Below are 13,418 nucleotides of genomic sequence, written 5' to 3' on the forward strand. Positions count from 1 at the left end.
TAGCAGATAGGACAGTTAAAATACATGTTTTCTATATATATATCTTACCTCTGAATGCCCTGGAAGGTACTACTGGCCATGTCCACAATACCCCCTGTTGGTCTGGCAACCACTCCCACCAGGCCCTTCCCAATCCCCTTAAAAAAGCCTGCAGCACCCTCTTTCTTTGCTCCTAAACAAACAAAAACAAAAGCCAATAATACCCAGATGAGTATAGTTTTTATATACACACATATTATACAAAATACTAAATATTAAACAGCATATTAATTACATTTTATTTTTAATTAAATTAAAGTACATTTGATTCATACCCTCAACAGGTTTGGTAACAATTCCTGTCACACCTCCAACTACTCCCTGCGAGAGAAAAAACAAACAAACAAGTAGCCTTGTAATTTTTATATTTTTACTCAGGATTAAAGCTTAAACAGACATTGAAAATGCATTAGGCTGTGATTAATAAAACACTATAAATCATTATTATCCAACAAGACATTTTAGTTAAGATATTCTAAAAAAAAAAAATAGGTTTAGATAAAACCAATAAATAACAAATAATGTAGGCATTAATATTAGATAGCACTGCTCTATTTTCTTTTATCCCAAGTTGCATTTGAAATGTAATTTTTTTAAATGTGCTAACATACCTTCAGGAAGCCCTTGCCCCCCTTGGCCAGACTCTCGCCAAAGTCTTTAGAGGGTCTGTTCATCTCCTCTCTGCGTTTCTGCTGGTATTCTTTATCCATAGTGATTGCAGCCAGGCCTTTTCCAACTGAACCTGTAATACGTGACACCATACCAGCAGCTCCACCTGTAAGACAAGAAGACAGCACACCACGGCAAGAGGCACAATTTAAATATAAGTGTGTGTTTAAGGATGATAATTAATGAAAACAATATTACTTTTGTATTGTAGACACCTGCAGACTGCACATTAATCACTCACATCCCTTTATCACTAAAGTGACTACTATGATGTTATTAACATAATTATAGGAGGTTACAACACATTTAAATATTGTTATGCCGCGACATATATCACATTTTTAACTTAGTAGTACAATACAGTGAGCTGCTTACATTAATGGGACAATTTGGTGCAGCACAATGCAATAAAGTAAGTTTATACATATATAGTGAGGTGAAAAACTATTTGGCCATATAGTTGATCATTTGTCACATTCAAATGTTTTATATCTTTCAACTAATATCCTAGGATAAAGACTGATGCTGATGCATTTTGATCATTCTATTATTTAAAAATAAAGATTTATTTAAAACATATATCACCCATGTGACAAAAGTAATTGCCCTCTAAACCTACTGATTGGTTTTGCCACCCTTGTCAATAACAACTACAATAAAATGCATGTAATATTTTGTGATGAGGCTTTTACATCACTGTCAAGGAATATTGGCTCTTCTTTGCAGGACCTCAGGTCGGCTACATTAAAGAAATCAAGCACAAACTATCCATTTAGCGTCTTACCACAGCATCTAAATAGGATTCAAACCAGGACTTTAACTTGACCACTCCAAAAATCTGAATTTTCTTTCCTTTGACCCATTCACAGGTGGACTTATTTAGGTGCTACTGCATAAGTCAACTGGGCTTGAGCTTTAGGTTACAAACTGATGGGCAACATTTTCCTTTAGGATTTTCCTACAGAGAGAGCAGAAATTGTGGTCCTGTGGAAGCAAAGCAGACCTTAGACCATCAACTAGAATTTTTCAGTAAACGCGAGACAAGCCAAGAGAGGTTTTTTTATAGTCAGGGGTTTGCATTTTGCAACTTTCCTATGGATGTCATTTTTGCCCAGTGTCTTTCTTACTGTGAAATTGTTTATACTGACATAAAGTAAGGCAAGTAAGGCCTGCAGTTCTTTAGATGTTTGTCTGGGTTCTTTTGTGGCCTCTTGGATGAGTGATCAATGCACTACTGGTGAAATTCCACTCCTGGGAAGGTTCACTACTGTTACAAGTTTTTTTTCATTTGTCAATTATGGATTACACTGTGGTTCGCTGTAGTCCTGCTGCTTTTCACAACTTGTTTTAAGAGTTGTTTTACATTGCCAGACAGGTTTTATTTAATAAGGTTTAGATTCAGCAGGTCTGGCAGTATTTAACTCAACTGTCAATTAAATTTGGTTAACCAGATAATTAGCTAAGGGGGCAATTACTTTGTCGCACAAGGCTGGATAGGGCTACATAACACTTTTTCTTTGATAAATAAAATTAGTGTGCAAAAACAAAAGAAATTGTTAAGTGGGCAAATAATTTTTCACAGCATTGTGAGCTGATGCAAATACAAACAGAAACATGACAAATTACAATTATAATAACACTAGTTTGTGTGACAGAGCTAAAGAATGCAGGCAGGTCTTACCTACTGTATGACCAAGCAAACTGCGAACACCAATCACAACACCTTCCGCAAACTCTTCAGGCCCTTGAACAGCCCCCTGATGATAATAAAACATATATATCACATACAGTGTATCACAAAAGTGAGTACACCACTCACATTTCTGCAGATATTTAAGTATATCTTTTCATGGGACAACACTGACAAAATGACACTTTGACACAATGAAAAGTAGTCTGTGTGCAGCTTATATAACAGTGTAAATTTATTCTTCCCTCAAAATAACTCAATATACAGCCATTAATGTCTAAACCACCGGCAACAAAAGTGAGTACACCCCTTAGTGAAAGTTCCTGAAGTGTCAATATTTTGTGTGGCCACCATTATTTCCCAGAACTGCCTTAACTCTCCTGGGCATGGAGTTTACCAGAGCTTCACAGGTTGCCACTGGAATGCTTTTCCACTCCTCCATGACGACATCACGGAGCTGGCGGATATTCGAGACTTTGCGCTCCTCCACCTTCCGCTTGAGGATGCCCCAAAGATGTTCTATTGGGTTTAGGTCTGGAGACATGCTTGGCCAGTCCATCACCTTTACAATCAGCCTCTTCAATAAAGCAGTGGTCGTCTTAGAGGTGTGTTTGGGGTCATTATCATGCTGGAACACTGCCCTGCGACCCAGTTTCCGGAGGGAGGGGATCATGCTCTGCTTCAGTATTTCACAGTACATATTGGAGTTCATGTGTCCCTCAATGAAATGTAACTCCCCAACACCTGCTGCACCCATGCAGCCCCAGACCATGGCATTCCCACCACCATGCTTGACTGTAGGCATGACACACTTATCTTTGTACTCCTCACCTGATTGCCGCCACACATGCTTGAGACCATCTGAACCAAACAAATTAATCTTGGTCTCATCAGACCATAGGACATGGTTCCAGTAATCCATGTCCTTTGTTGACATGTCTTCAGCAAACTGTTTGCGGGCTTTCTTGTGTAGAGACTTCAGAAGAGGCTTCCTTCTGGGGTGACAGCCATGCAGCCCAATTTGATGTAGTGTGCGGCGTATGGTCTGAGCACTGACAGGCTGACCTCACACCTTTTCAATCTCTGCAGCAATGCTGACAGCACTCCTGCGCCTATCTTTCAAAGACAGCAGTTGGATGTGACGCTGAGCACGTGCACTCAGCTTCTTTGGACGACCAACGCGAGGTCTGTTCTGAGTGGACCCTGCTCTTTTAAAACGCTGGATGATCTTGGCCACTGTGCTGCAGCTCAGTTTCAGGGTGTTGGCAATCTTCTTGTAGCCTTGGCCATCTTCATGTAGCGCAACAATTCATCTTTTAAGATCCTCAGAGAGTTCTTTGCCATGAGGTGCCATGTTGGAACTTTCAGTGGCCAGTATGAGAGAGTGTGAGAGCTGTACTACTAAATTGAACACACCTGCTCCCTATGCACACCTGAGACCTAGTAACACTAACAAATCACATGACATTTTGGAGGGAAAATGACAAGCAGTGCTTAATTTGGACATATAGGGGTGTAGTCTCTTAGGGGTGTACTCACTTTTGTTGCCGGTGGTTTAGACATTAATGGCTGTATATTGAGTTATTTTGAGGGAAGAATAAATGTACACTGTTATATAAGCTGCACACAGACTACTTTTCATTGTGTCAAAGTGTCATATTGTCAGTGTTGTCCCATGAAAAGATATACTTAAATATCTGCAGAAATGTGAGGGGTGTACTCACTTTTGTGATACACTGTACATAGTTTCAATGTGTTGTAAAACATATTAGTAGCATTTGAGAACAGATGAAAAATAATGTGCAAAAATGAATTTGTAGCCTTTGAGAGAACCAGAAAAAAAGTCAAAGGAACAACTTAACTTATTTATACACACCGATCAGCGATAACATTAAAACCACCTCCTTGACCAACTCTAAACAGCAGCAACAGATGAGCGATCGTCACTGACTTTACATCTACAACTAGGTACCAACTAGGTAATAGTGTCTTATAGAGTGGACAGTGAGTGGACATGATATTTAAAAACTCCATCAGCATTGCTGTGTCTTATCCACTCATACCAGCACAACACACATGAACACACCACCACCATGTCATTGTAACTGCAGTGCTGAAAATCATCCACCACCCAAATAATACCTGCTCTGTGGTGGTCCTGTGGGGGCCCTGACCATTAAAGAACAGGTTGAAAGCAGGCTAAAAAGGTATGTAGAGTAATAGATGTACTACAGTCAGTAATTGTAGAACTACAAAGTGCTTCTATATGATAAGTGGAGCTAATAAAATGGACAGTAAGTGTAGAAACAAGGAGGTGGTTTTAATGTTATGGCTGTTCAGTGTATATATACAGGGTGAGTCAAAATTATGTTAACACTTGAATGGCGAAAACCATTTATGCACAAAACATACTTCATATGTGTAAGATGATTTATAGGACAGTCTCAACCTGTTCGCCATCTGTTTAACACAAAATCCAGTGTGTAACAGTTACGCGGGGAATAGATCCATTAGTGTTAACATAATTTTGACTCACTCTGTATATATATTAAATTTTAATTTAATTTTCTTTGCACTTCATTGATGTGTTGTGTGTGATACTTATGATGTTTGTGAATTATAATTGTAACACTGCAATTTTCCCTTGGGAATCAATAAAGTATTCAATCAATCAATTAAACAGTTAACTGTAGCTGTAACTTATTTTCACAAAAATGACAAAACATGGAATTTGACCCTGTGGTTGTCCATATCCGTAAGCCTAGGCTACACATTTTACATAGAATAATTATGTAAAGGTGAGAAACAGGTGGACTGAAATGGTGAATATGCCTTGTTCACTAACTCCATATGCCACTATTTGCTAATTAACTTGTGTTTATGAAGTACTAAATCACTGTCATTTATAATTTCTTGCACACTAGTGAACATCACATACCTGAAAAGGCTCATAAAAGAAAGCCTCCACACCTTCTGACAGGCCTCTAATCAGCCCAAATGGATTTCCTAACACATCCAGTCCCAACACCAAAACATACATCTGCTTTAGAAACTGCAAAAAAAAAAAAACAGATTAGAAAAGTATACTGTATGTGTATATAAAATATAAATATGTGTATACAAATATATAATTCCAGGTTTCAGAATGCTGAAGGAAAAAAGATTCCTGACCTGTTCTGTGTAATGCTTAATGACAGCCCACATCAGAGTCTCCCTTCGGTAGAACTGGTACTTCACTTCAAAGAAGGCAAGTCTAGAAAAATAACATAAAGCATTCAGCCATTCTCCTAATATTCCTAATACTTTTGCTCTGCTAGATGTTGCATAAAGGCTACATGAACTGCTACCACCTAATAATTGTGAGTCCAAAAGCCGTAAATATGATCAACCACAAAACCAGAAATAATACTCTGGAGTTAAGATTACATCAGTGTCAATAACATAAATATGTAAAAAAAAAAGAAAAAAAAAAAAAGACATTTACATTTTGAAGTCAACTGTGGCCACAACAAAAGAAAAGCACAACTTGCCTGTTGCTGTGTACACGACATTTTAATTGCACATTTTGGCTCATGTGCCAATGTTCTCTGAATATAGATATGAGACTCACTTGAAAATGAGGTCATCTACATCAGTAAGTGTTGCTCCAATGCTTTTAAGAAGCAGGTTGACTGACTGAATAGGCAGCATGTTCCCTTCCTCAGACTGATCTCCATTAGAGCCCATGGACAGGCTCAAATGAAGCTACAAACATACAAAAACAAATATATAAACATATCAATTTAATGAATGGTAATATTATATATGCATTATTCATTGTTAGAGCTTTATATCTGAAGAAGTCGATTTGTTCTTACTTTAACAGGAGATATGTGAAACTGCTCAAAGAAGCTGAGGCCTGCAATGTCTGTAATAGAGCTCTCCATCAGCTCTGTCTGTAGTGACTTCAGATCTCTTTCAATCAGCTTGGTCTTTGCAAAAACACAATGTGTCTGACTTGATTTACAACACCCAGTCATTGTCTCATTTATTTATTCATCAGTTACAAAATCGTTTCTAGTTGTTAATAACTTTTAAAAAATATATCTAAATAAAAACATGGTTCTCATACATGCAAATGGAAATACTGTGGTATGGATTTGATTTTGAATAAATGTCATTTTTACTCATATTCTACACATGATCATGCATAATGATGAAGCAAAAAACATGTTTTAGAGTGGTTTGAAAAATAATTAACGTACGAAACAAAAGTATATATACAGTCATGTGAAAAAGTTAGGACGCCCCATGAGAACCTTTGATCATATTTAAACCTATGAACATTTGAGCTTCATTTGAACAGTATTGAGAGATGGAGCTTATACAACTAAACAAATAAAACTGAAAAAAAATACTTTTAAACTCATTAAAATGTAATGAACATAAATGAAAAAGTTAGGACACCCTATGTCCTAATAGCTTGTATTTCCCCCTTTGGCTGAAATAATCTCAATTAGACGTTTCCTATAACCATCTACCAGTCTCTGACATCGACTGGGAGAAAGTTTTTCCCACTCCTCCATGCAGAATTTCTTTAGCTGTGTGAGGTTTGAGGGGTTTCTTGCATGTACAGCCCATTTCTAATCACCCCACAACATTTCAATAGGATTAAGATCCGGGCTTTGACTTGGCCATTCCAGAACTCTCCATTTCTTTCTTTCTTTTGAGCCATTCCTTGGTGGATTTACTGGAATGTTTTGGGTCGTTGTCCTGCTGCATGGTCCACTTCCACTTTAGCTTCAGTTTTTGGACAGGTGGTCTTACATTTTCCTCAAGCTTCCTCTGATACAGTGAAGAATTCATTGTGGATTCTATAATGGAGAGCTTGCCAGGCTCTGCTGCTGCAAAGCAGCCCCAAACCATGACATTTCCACCTCCATGCTTCACAGTTGGTGTGAGGTTCTTGTGCTCAAATGCTGTGTTTGGTTTGCACCAAACATGTCTTCTGTTACTGTGCTCAAATAATTCAACTTTAGATTCATCTGTTCAAAGCACATTGTACCAGAAGTCCTGGTCTTTGTCTAGATGTTCTCTGGTAAACTTTAGTTTTGCCCTGATAGGTTTTTTTTTTTTACAGCAAGGGTTTCCTTCTTGCACACCTCCCATGAAAATCAAACTCGTGCAGTCTCTTTCTGATGGTAGATGCATGTACCTTGACATCAACTGTGGCAAGAGCTACCTGTAGGTCCCGTGATGACATTGTATGATTATTGGAGACTTTTTTACACATCTTGCGGTCTGCTTTTGGGCTGAACTAGTTAGGACGGCCTGACCTGGCCATGTTGACAGTTGTTTAAATGTTCTCCACTTGTGAATTATTTTCCAGACAGTGGAATGGCTGATTTCTAATTGTTCTGAGATCTTTTTAAATACCTTCCCAGACTCATATGCATCTACAACCTTCTTTCTGAAGGCCTTCAACAATCAAGAGCAAACCAAACTAATGTCTGAGGTTTAAATAAAAACTCCTCTAATGGTCTAATCATTGCAGCTGATGTGGTGCACTGGATCCTAATTTTAGACATTTTAAGTAGTAATAAATGTGGGGGTGTCCTAACCATTTCCACACAATAAATTTCCATTTTTGTTCATTACATTTTACAATGGGGTGTCCTAACTTCTTCACATGTTTCACACACACACACACACACACACACACACACACACACACATATATATATATATATATATATATATATATATATATATATATATATATATATATATATATATATATATATATATATATATATATATATATATATATATATATATATATATATATATATAGAAAGACAGAGAGAGAGAGAGAGAGAGAGAGAGAGAGAGAGAGAGACCCTTTTCTGTGGCAATCCAAATTGTGGTCAAATTACTTTTCTATATATGCAGAATACAGACTTATTGGCCACATTATTAGAAACACCATATTAATACTGTGTAGGACTTTTATTAGCTCCTAAAACAGCCTCAATACTTTGTAGTATAGATTTCACAAGGTGTTGAAATAATTACACTAATTACAATAATTACACATGTGTTTTATGCAGTCAGGGTACCATTAACTATCATGTCAATGTTATTGTGACCCTTCAAGGGTTACCAAAGCAAGTGAAACTGATTCACAATGGGTTTCCATGTTTAAGCAGCTGCATGCAAGCACAATGCCAAGCGTTGGATGAAGTGGTGTAAAACATGCTGCCACTGAACTCTGGAGCAGTAGAAACATGTTCTGTAAAGTGACGATTTATGCTTCTCTATCTGGCAGTCTGATGGAGAAGTCTAGGTTTGGCGATTGCCAAGAAAACATTACCCACCTAACTGCAGTGTGTCAACTGTAAAGTTTGGTGGAGGAAAGATTATGCAATGGAAGTGTTTTTCCCCTATTTCCACTAAAGGGAAATCTTAATGCTTCAGCATACCAAGATATTTTGGACAACTGTATTCTTTCAGCTTTGTTGGAACAGTTTTAGGGACAGTGGTAGCCTAGTGGGTAGAGCTTTGGGCTATCAACCAGAAGATTGGCGGTTCAAATTCAGGCTCTGCTATGCAGCCACTATTGGGTCCTTGAACAAGGCCCTTAACCCTCTCTGCTCCAGGGGCGACATAAGATGGCTGATCCTGCGCTCTGATATGCGAAGAAAGAATTTCATTGTACTGTACACCTGTATATGTATATATGACAAATAAAGTATATCTTCTTCTTCTTTTAAGAAAGGCATTTTGGATTCAGCATGACTGTGCCCCAATGCACAAAGCAATGTCAATTAAGACATAGTTGGGAGAGTTTCGTGTGGACAAACTTAACTGGCGTGCACAAAAACTCTGACCTCAACCCCATTAAAAAGCTTTGCATTGAATTAGAATGGAGATTGCAAATCAGGTCCTCAACATCAGTGTCTGACCTCACAAATGCTCTTCTGGATGAATGGGTAAAAATTCCTACACTCCAAAATCATGTAGAAAGCCTGCCCAGAAGAGTGGAAGCTGTTACAGGGGTGCAAAGGGGAGATCAACTCTATTTTAAAGCATACATATTTAGAATTGTATTTAACAAAAGCTCCTGTAGATGTAATGTGTAGGTGTCCCAATACTGTCCATGAAGTATATACAGTGTATCACAAAAGTGAGTACACCCCTCACATTTCTGCAGATATTTAAGTATATCTTTTCATGGGACAACACTGACAAAATGACACTTTGACACAATGAAAAGTAGTCTGTGTGCAGCTTATATAACAGTGTAAATTTATTCTTCCCTCAAAATAACTCAATATACAGCCATTAATGTCTAAACAGCCGGCAACAAAAGTGAGTACACCCCTAAGAGACTACACCCCTAAATGTCCAAATTGAGCACTGCTTGTCATTTTCCCTCCAAAATGTCATGTGATTTGTTAGTGTTACTAGGTCTCAGGTGTGCATAGGGAGCAGGTGTGTTCAATTTAGTAGTACAGCTCTCAAACTCTCTCATACTGGTCACTGAAAGTTCCAACATGGCACCTCATGGCAAAAAACTCTCTGAGGATCTTAAAAGACGAATTGTTGTGCTACATGAAGATGGCCAAGGCTACAAGAAGATTGCCAACACCCTGAAACTGAGCTGCAGCACAGTGGCCAAGATCATCCAGCGTTTTAAAAGAGCAGGGTCCACTCAAAACAGACCTCGCGTTGGTTGTCCAAAGAAGCTGAGTGCACGTGCTCAGCATCACATCCAACTGCTGTCTTTGAAAGATAGGCGCAGGAGTGCTGTCAGCATTGCTGCAGAGATTGAAAAGGTGGGGGGTCAGCCTGTCAGTGCTCAGACCATACGCCGCACACTACATCAAATTGGTCTGCATGGCTATCACCCCAGAAGGAAGCCTCTTCTGAAGTCTCTACACAAAAAAGCCCGCAAACAGTTTGCTGAAGACATGTCAACAAAGGACATGGATTACTGGAACCATGTCCTATGGTCTGATGAGACCAAGATTAATTTATTTGGTTCAGATGGTCTCAAGCATGTGTGGCGGCAATCAGGTGAGGAGTACAAAGATAAGTGTGTCATGCCTACAGTCAAGCATGGTGGTGGGAATGCCATGGTCTGGGGCTGCATGAGTGCAGCAGGTGTTGGGGAGTTACATTTCATTGAGGGACACATGAACTCCAATATGTACTGTGAAATACTGAAGCAGAGCATGATCCCCTCCCTCCGGAAACTGGGTCGCAGGGCAGTGTTCCAGCATGATAATGACCCCAAACACACCTCTAAGACGACCACTGCTTTATTGAAGAGGCTGAGGGTAAAGGTGATGGACTGGCCAAGCATGTCTCCAGACCTAAACCCAATAGAACATCTTTGGGGCATCCTCAAGCGGAAGGTGGAGGAGCGCAAAGTCTCGAATATCCGCCAGCTCCGTGATGTCGTCATGGAGGAGTGGAAAAGCATTCCAGTGGCAACCTGTGAAGCTCTGGTAAACTCCATGCCCAGGAGAGTTAAGGCAGTTCTGGGAAATAATGGTGGCCACACAAAATATTGACACTTCAGGAACTTTCACTAAGGGGTGTACTCACTTTTGTTGCCGGTGGTTTAGACATTAATGGCTGTATATTGAGTTATTTTGAGGGAAGAATAAATTTACACTGTTATATAAGCTGCACACAGACTACTTTTCATTGTGTCAAAGTGTCATTTTGTCAGTGTTGTCCCATGAAAAGATATACTTAAATATCTGCAGAAATGTGAGGGGTGTACTCACTTTTGTGATACACTGTACATGACAAGTTTTATAAAACTTAAACTATGGTAACAGGTGCTAACATGAACATATCTTTGCTGGTTTTAAAATTTATTAAAATATTTCATAAGACATGATTTTTATTGTTTATTTGTTGTGCAAATGTATTTAAAGACTGCTTTTTATTGGCTTACATTAGACAATGTCTATTGTAAAAAAGCACTACACAAATAAATTTGGGATTACTTCTGAATTTACAAAACTGGAGTCTGTCCTTCCTATACTTAAAAATGACATTAAGAAACACAAAAACAAGAACAACCAAAATATAGCAGATAAGAAAATTCACCCAAAAGGTTTTCAGCAGCATTTGTATTACATGTACTCTTACAGTTACCTTCTGTTTGTCAGACTGCGTGTTGTTGTTGGGAGTAAACAGAGCAAGAATTGCTTCTAAAAATCCTTGATCAATCTTTAATGCCATTTCCTGCACTAGTACCATGAAGTACCTAGATACAACAAATGTATTGTGTAAGCAGTTTAATAAATTACTAAATTATAATCTTAAACGTAATTATATATAATAAACATAAAACAGCATATATTAAACATAAAAAAGCATACAGTTTCAATCTGAAATATGGTGATGTTGATACAATTAAATATACAACTAGATGTCTCACCAAGAATACTTATTAATAAATACAACCAATGTTGAGTTTATTTATTTAAATAAAAAACACCTGGGTTTTTGACAAATGTCTCAGTACTTGCTGGAACATCCTTGTGCATTAATAACCCTAATAACCAATTTCTTTACGTGCCGACAAGCTTCTGACACCTCTGTTGTGTAATCTTTGTCCAATCCTCTTGTGCAAAAGCCTCCAGTTCACTGGGGTTTTTTTTTTATCTCACCAAGATTTAAATCTGGAGACTTCTGAACCGGTTTTTGGTTAACTTTGGTTAACTTTTGGTTGGAATTGTGCTTGGGACCACTGTGTGACTGGTTCAGTTATCACACAGGTTTACAGGCATATCTATTTGCCTTAAAAGTTATTTTGTGAGGTAATTCTGCATTCATAGGCATTTCTGTAAACCCATGATGCCAGTCACACAGAAATACATCCCTGTGACATTCACATCATCAATGACCTAACTCCATACTTAACCATGCTGTTTATAATATTCTTCTGGTCATAAGGTTTAATGCCCATAAGCCTTCTTTTTGCACTAGACAAATCACTCTGCCTTTCTTAAACCATATTGTCAAACAGTTCCAGTTAGGATTTATCATTTCATATAACTGTGTTCAAGTACTCTGCATTTCGTATGACCCTTCCAGTTTTTCCTGGTCATTAATGTTTTTTTTTATTTTTTTTAGGGGGTTGTACAGGGTTGAATATTTCCAACTGCAACTGTATATAAAAAGGTTGCCATCTTAATTGCACAAATTAAAAATATTAAGTGCATATTACACACATTATAAAAATGTTTTGGGTTGATTAATGCATACAGAAAAGCTAAGTATAGATAAATGTTAGGCAGTACAGCAGAACCTTAACTTACTTAAACTGCATTACTTGACTGTGTTCATTAAATCTTGTGATGATGCTTACATCGATAAAGGGTTTTGGCTCTGAATATGCAAAAATAAAAATACAAATTTGCACTGTGTAATCCACTATGTACAAAACTATACACAATATACAACTATAAACAAAAAAAACACAATTTAAACCAAGAGTAAAAAGATGTTTAAAAAAGTAAAAAGAAGTGAAAAAATAGTCTTGCCTGAGTCCAGAGCAATAGATTTAGGTGGAGGAACTGGGTGGAAGACTGTTGGAAAGATTGCTCCTGTGAGCTGGTTGTCCACCTGGAATAAACACAGATTTGTGAATGTCCTCTTTAAAACAAATACTTATTTAAACTTTTCACACTCTCCACTCTAACTAACAAAAACCGAACAAATGCACTGAATCATTGAGTTGTTTACGCACGACACCATAATGAAATAGAGTGAGCAAAACTAATGAATCTTTACTATAGACAAGAGCACAACTCCCTGATTCAATTCCAATGAATAATTCATTTAAAAAGAGTCGTTTCTGAGCGATTCAGTTTACTCAGTGATTTAGTGATGCTTTTGCACAGACTGATGTGAAGAAATGGGGGAGGGTAAATTTCAACGCCACTCCCTGAACAACTGTCGTTGAGTTTCAAGGTACCACTGTAATATGAACTTGCATAAGACACAGATATCCAAA

General features: G+C 37.8%; 1 protein-coding gene across 4 annotated transcripts in view; it reads right to left on the bottom strand.

Moving 5' to 3' along the window:
* The window catches only part of vps13c (vacuolar protein sorting 13 homolog C), a 139,764-nt gene that overhangs the window by 9,237 nt on the left and 117,109 nt on the right, over positions 1 to 13,418 (bottom strand). For 2 of the 4 annotated variants that reach the window (XM_063012859.1, XM_063012861.1), the window contains exons 68-79: positions 12,946 to 13,027; positions 12,721 to 12,790; positions 11,552 to 11,663; positions 9,343 to 9,405; positions 6,256 to 6,369; positions 6,009 to 6,142; positions 5,570 to 5,651; positions 5,337 to 5,450; positions 2,390 to 2,465; positions 651 to 814; positions 315 to 360; positions 49 to 172 (exon numbers count right to left, since the gene is read on the bottom strand). In XM_063012859.1, coding sequence (XP_062868929.1) covers positions 49 to 172; positions 315 to 360; positions 651 to 814; positions 2,390 to 2,465; positions 5,337 to 5,450; positions 5,570 to 5,651; positions 6,009 to 6,142; positions 6,256 to 6,369; positions 9,343 to 9,405; positions 11,552 to 11,663; positions 12,721 to 12,790; positions 12,946 to 13,027 — 1,181 coding nt within the window. The remainder of the gene's footprint in view (positions 1 to 48; positions 173 to 314; positions 361 to 650; positions 815 to 2,389; positions 2,466 to 5,336; positions 5,451 to 5,569; positions 5,652 to 6,008; positions 6,143 to 6,255; positions 6,370 to 9,342; positions 9,406 to 11,551; positions 11,664 to 12,720; positions 12,791 to 12,945; positions 13,028 to 13,418) is intronic. The other 2 variants (XM_063012860.1, XM_063012862.1) reach the window with 1 other exon arrangement.

The sequence above is a fragment of the Trichomycterus rosablanca genome, chromosome 17 (assembly GCF_030014385.1).
Source record: "Trichomycterus rosablanca isolate fTriRos1 chromosome 17, fTriRos1.hap1, whole genome shotgun sequence".
NCBI lineage: Eukaryota > Metazoa > Chordata > Actinopteri > Siluriformes > Trichomycteridae > Trichomycterus > Trichomycterus rosablanca.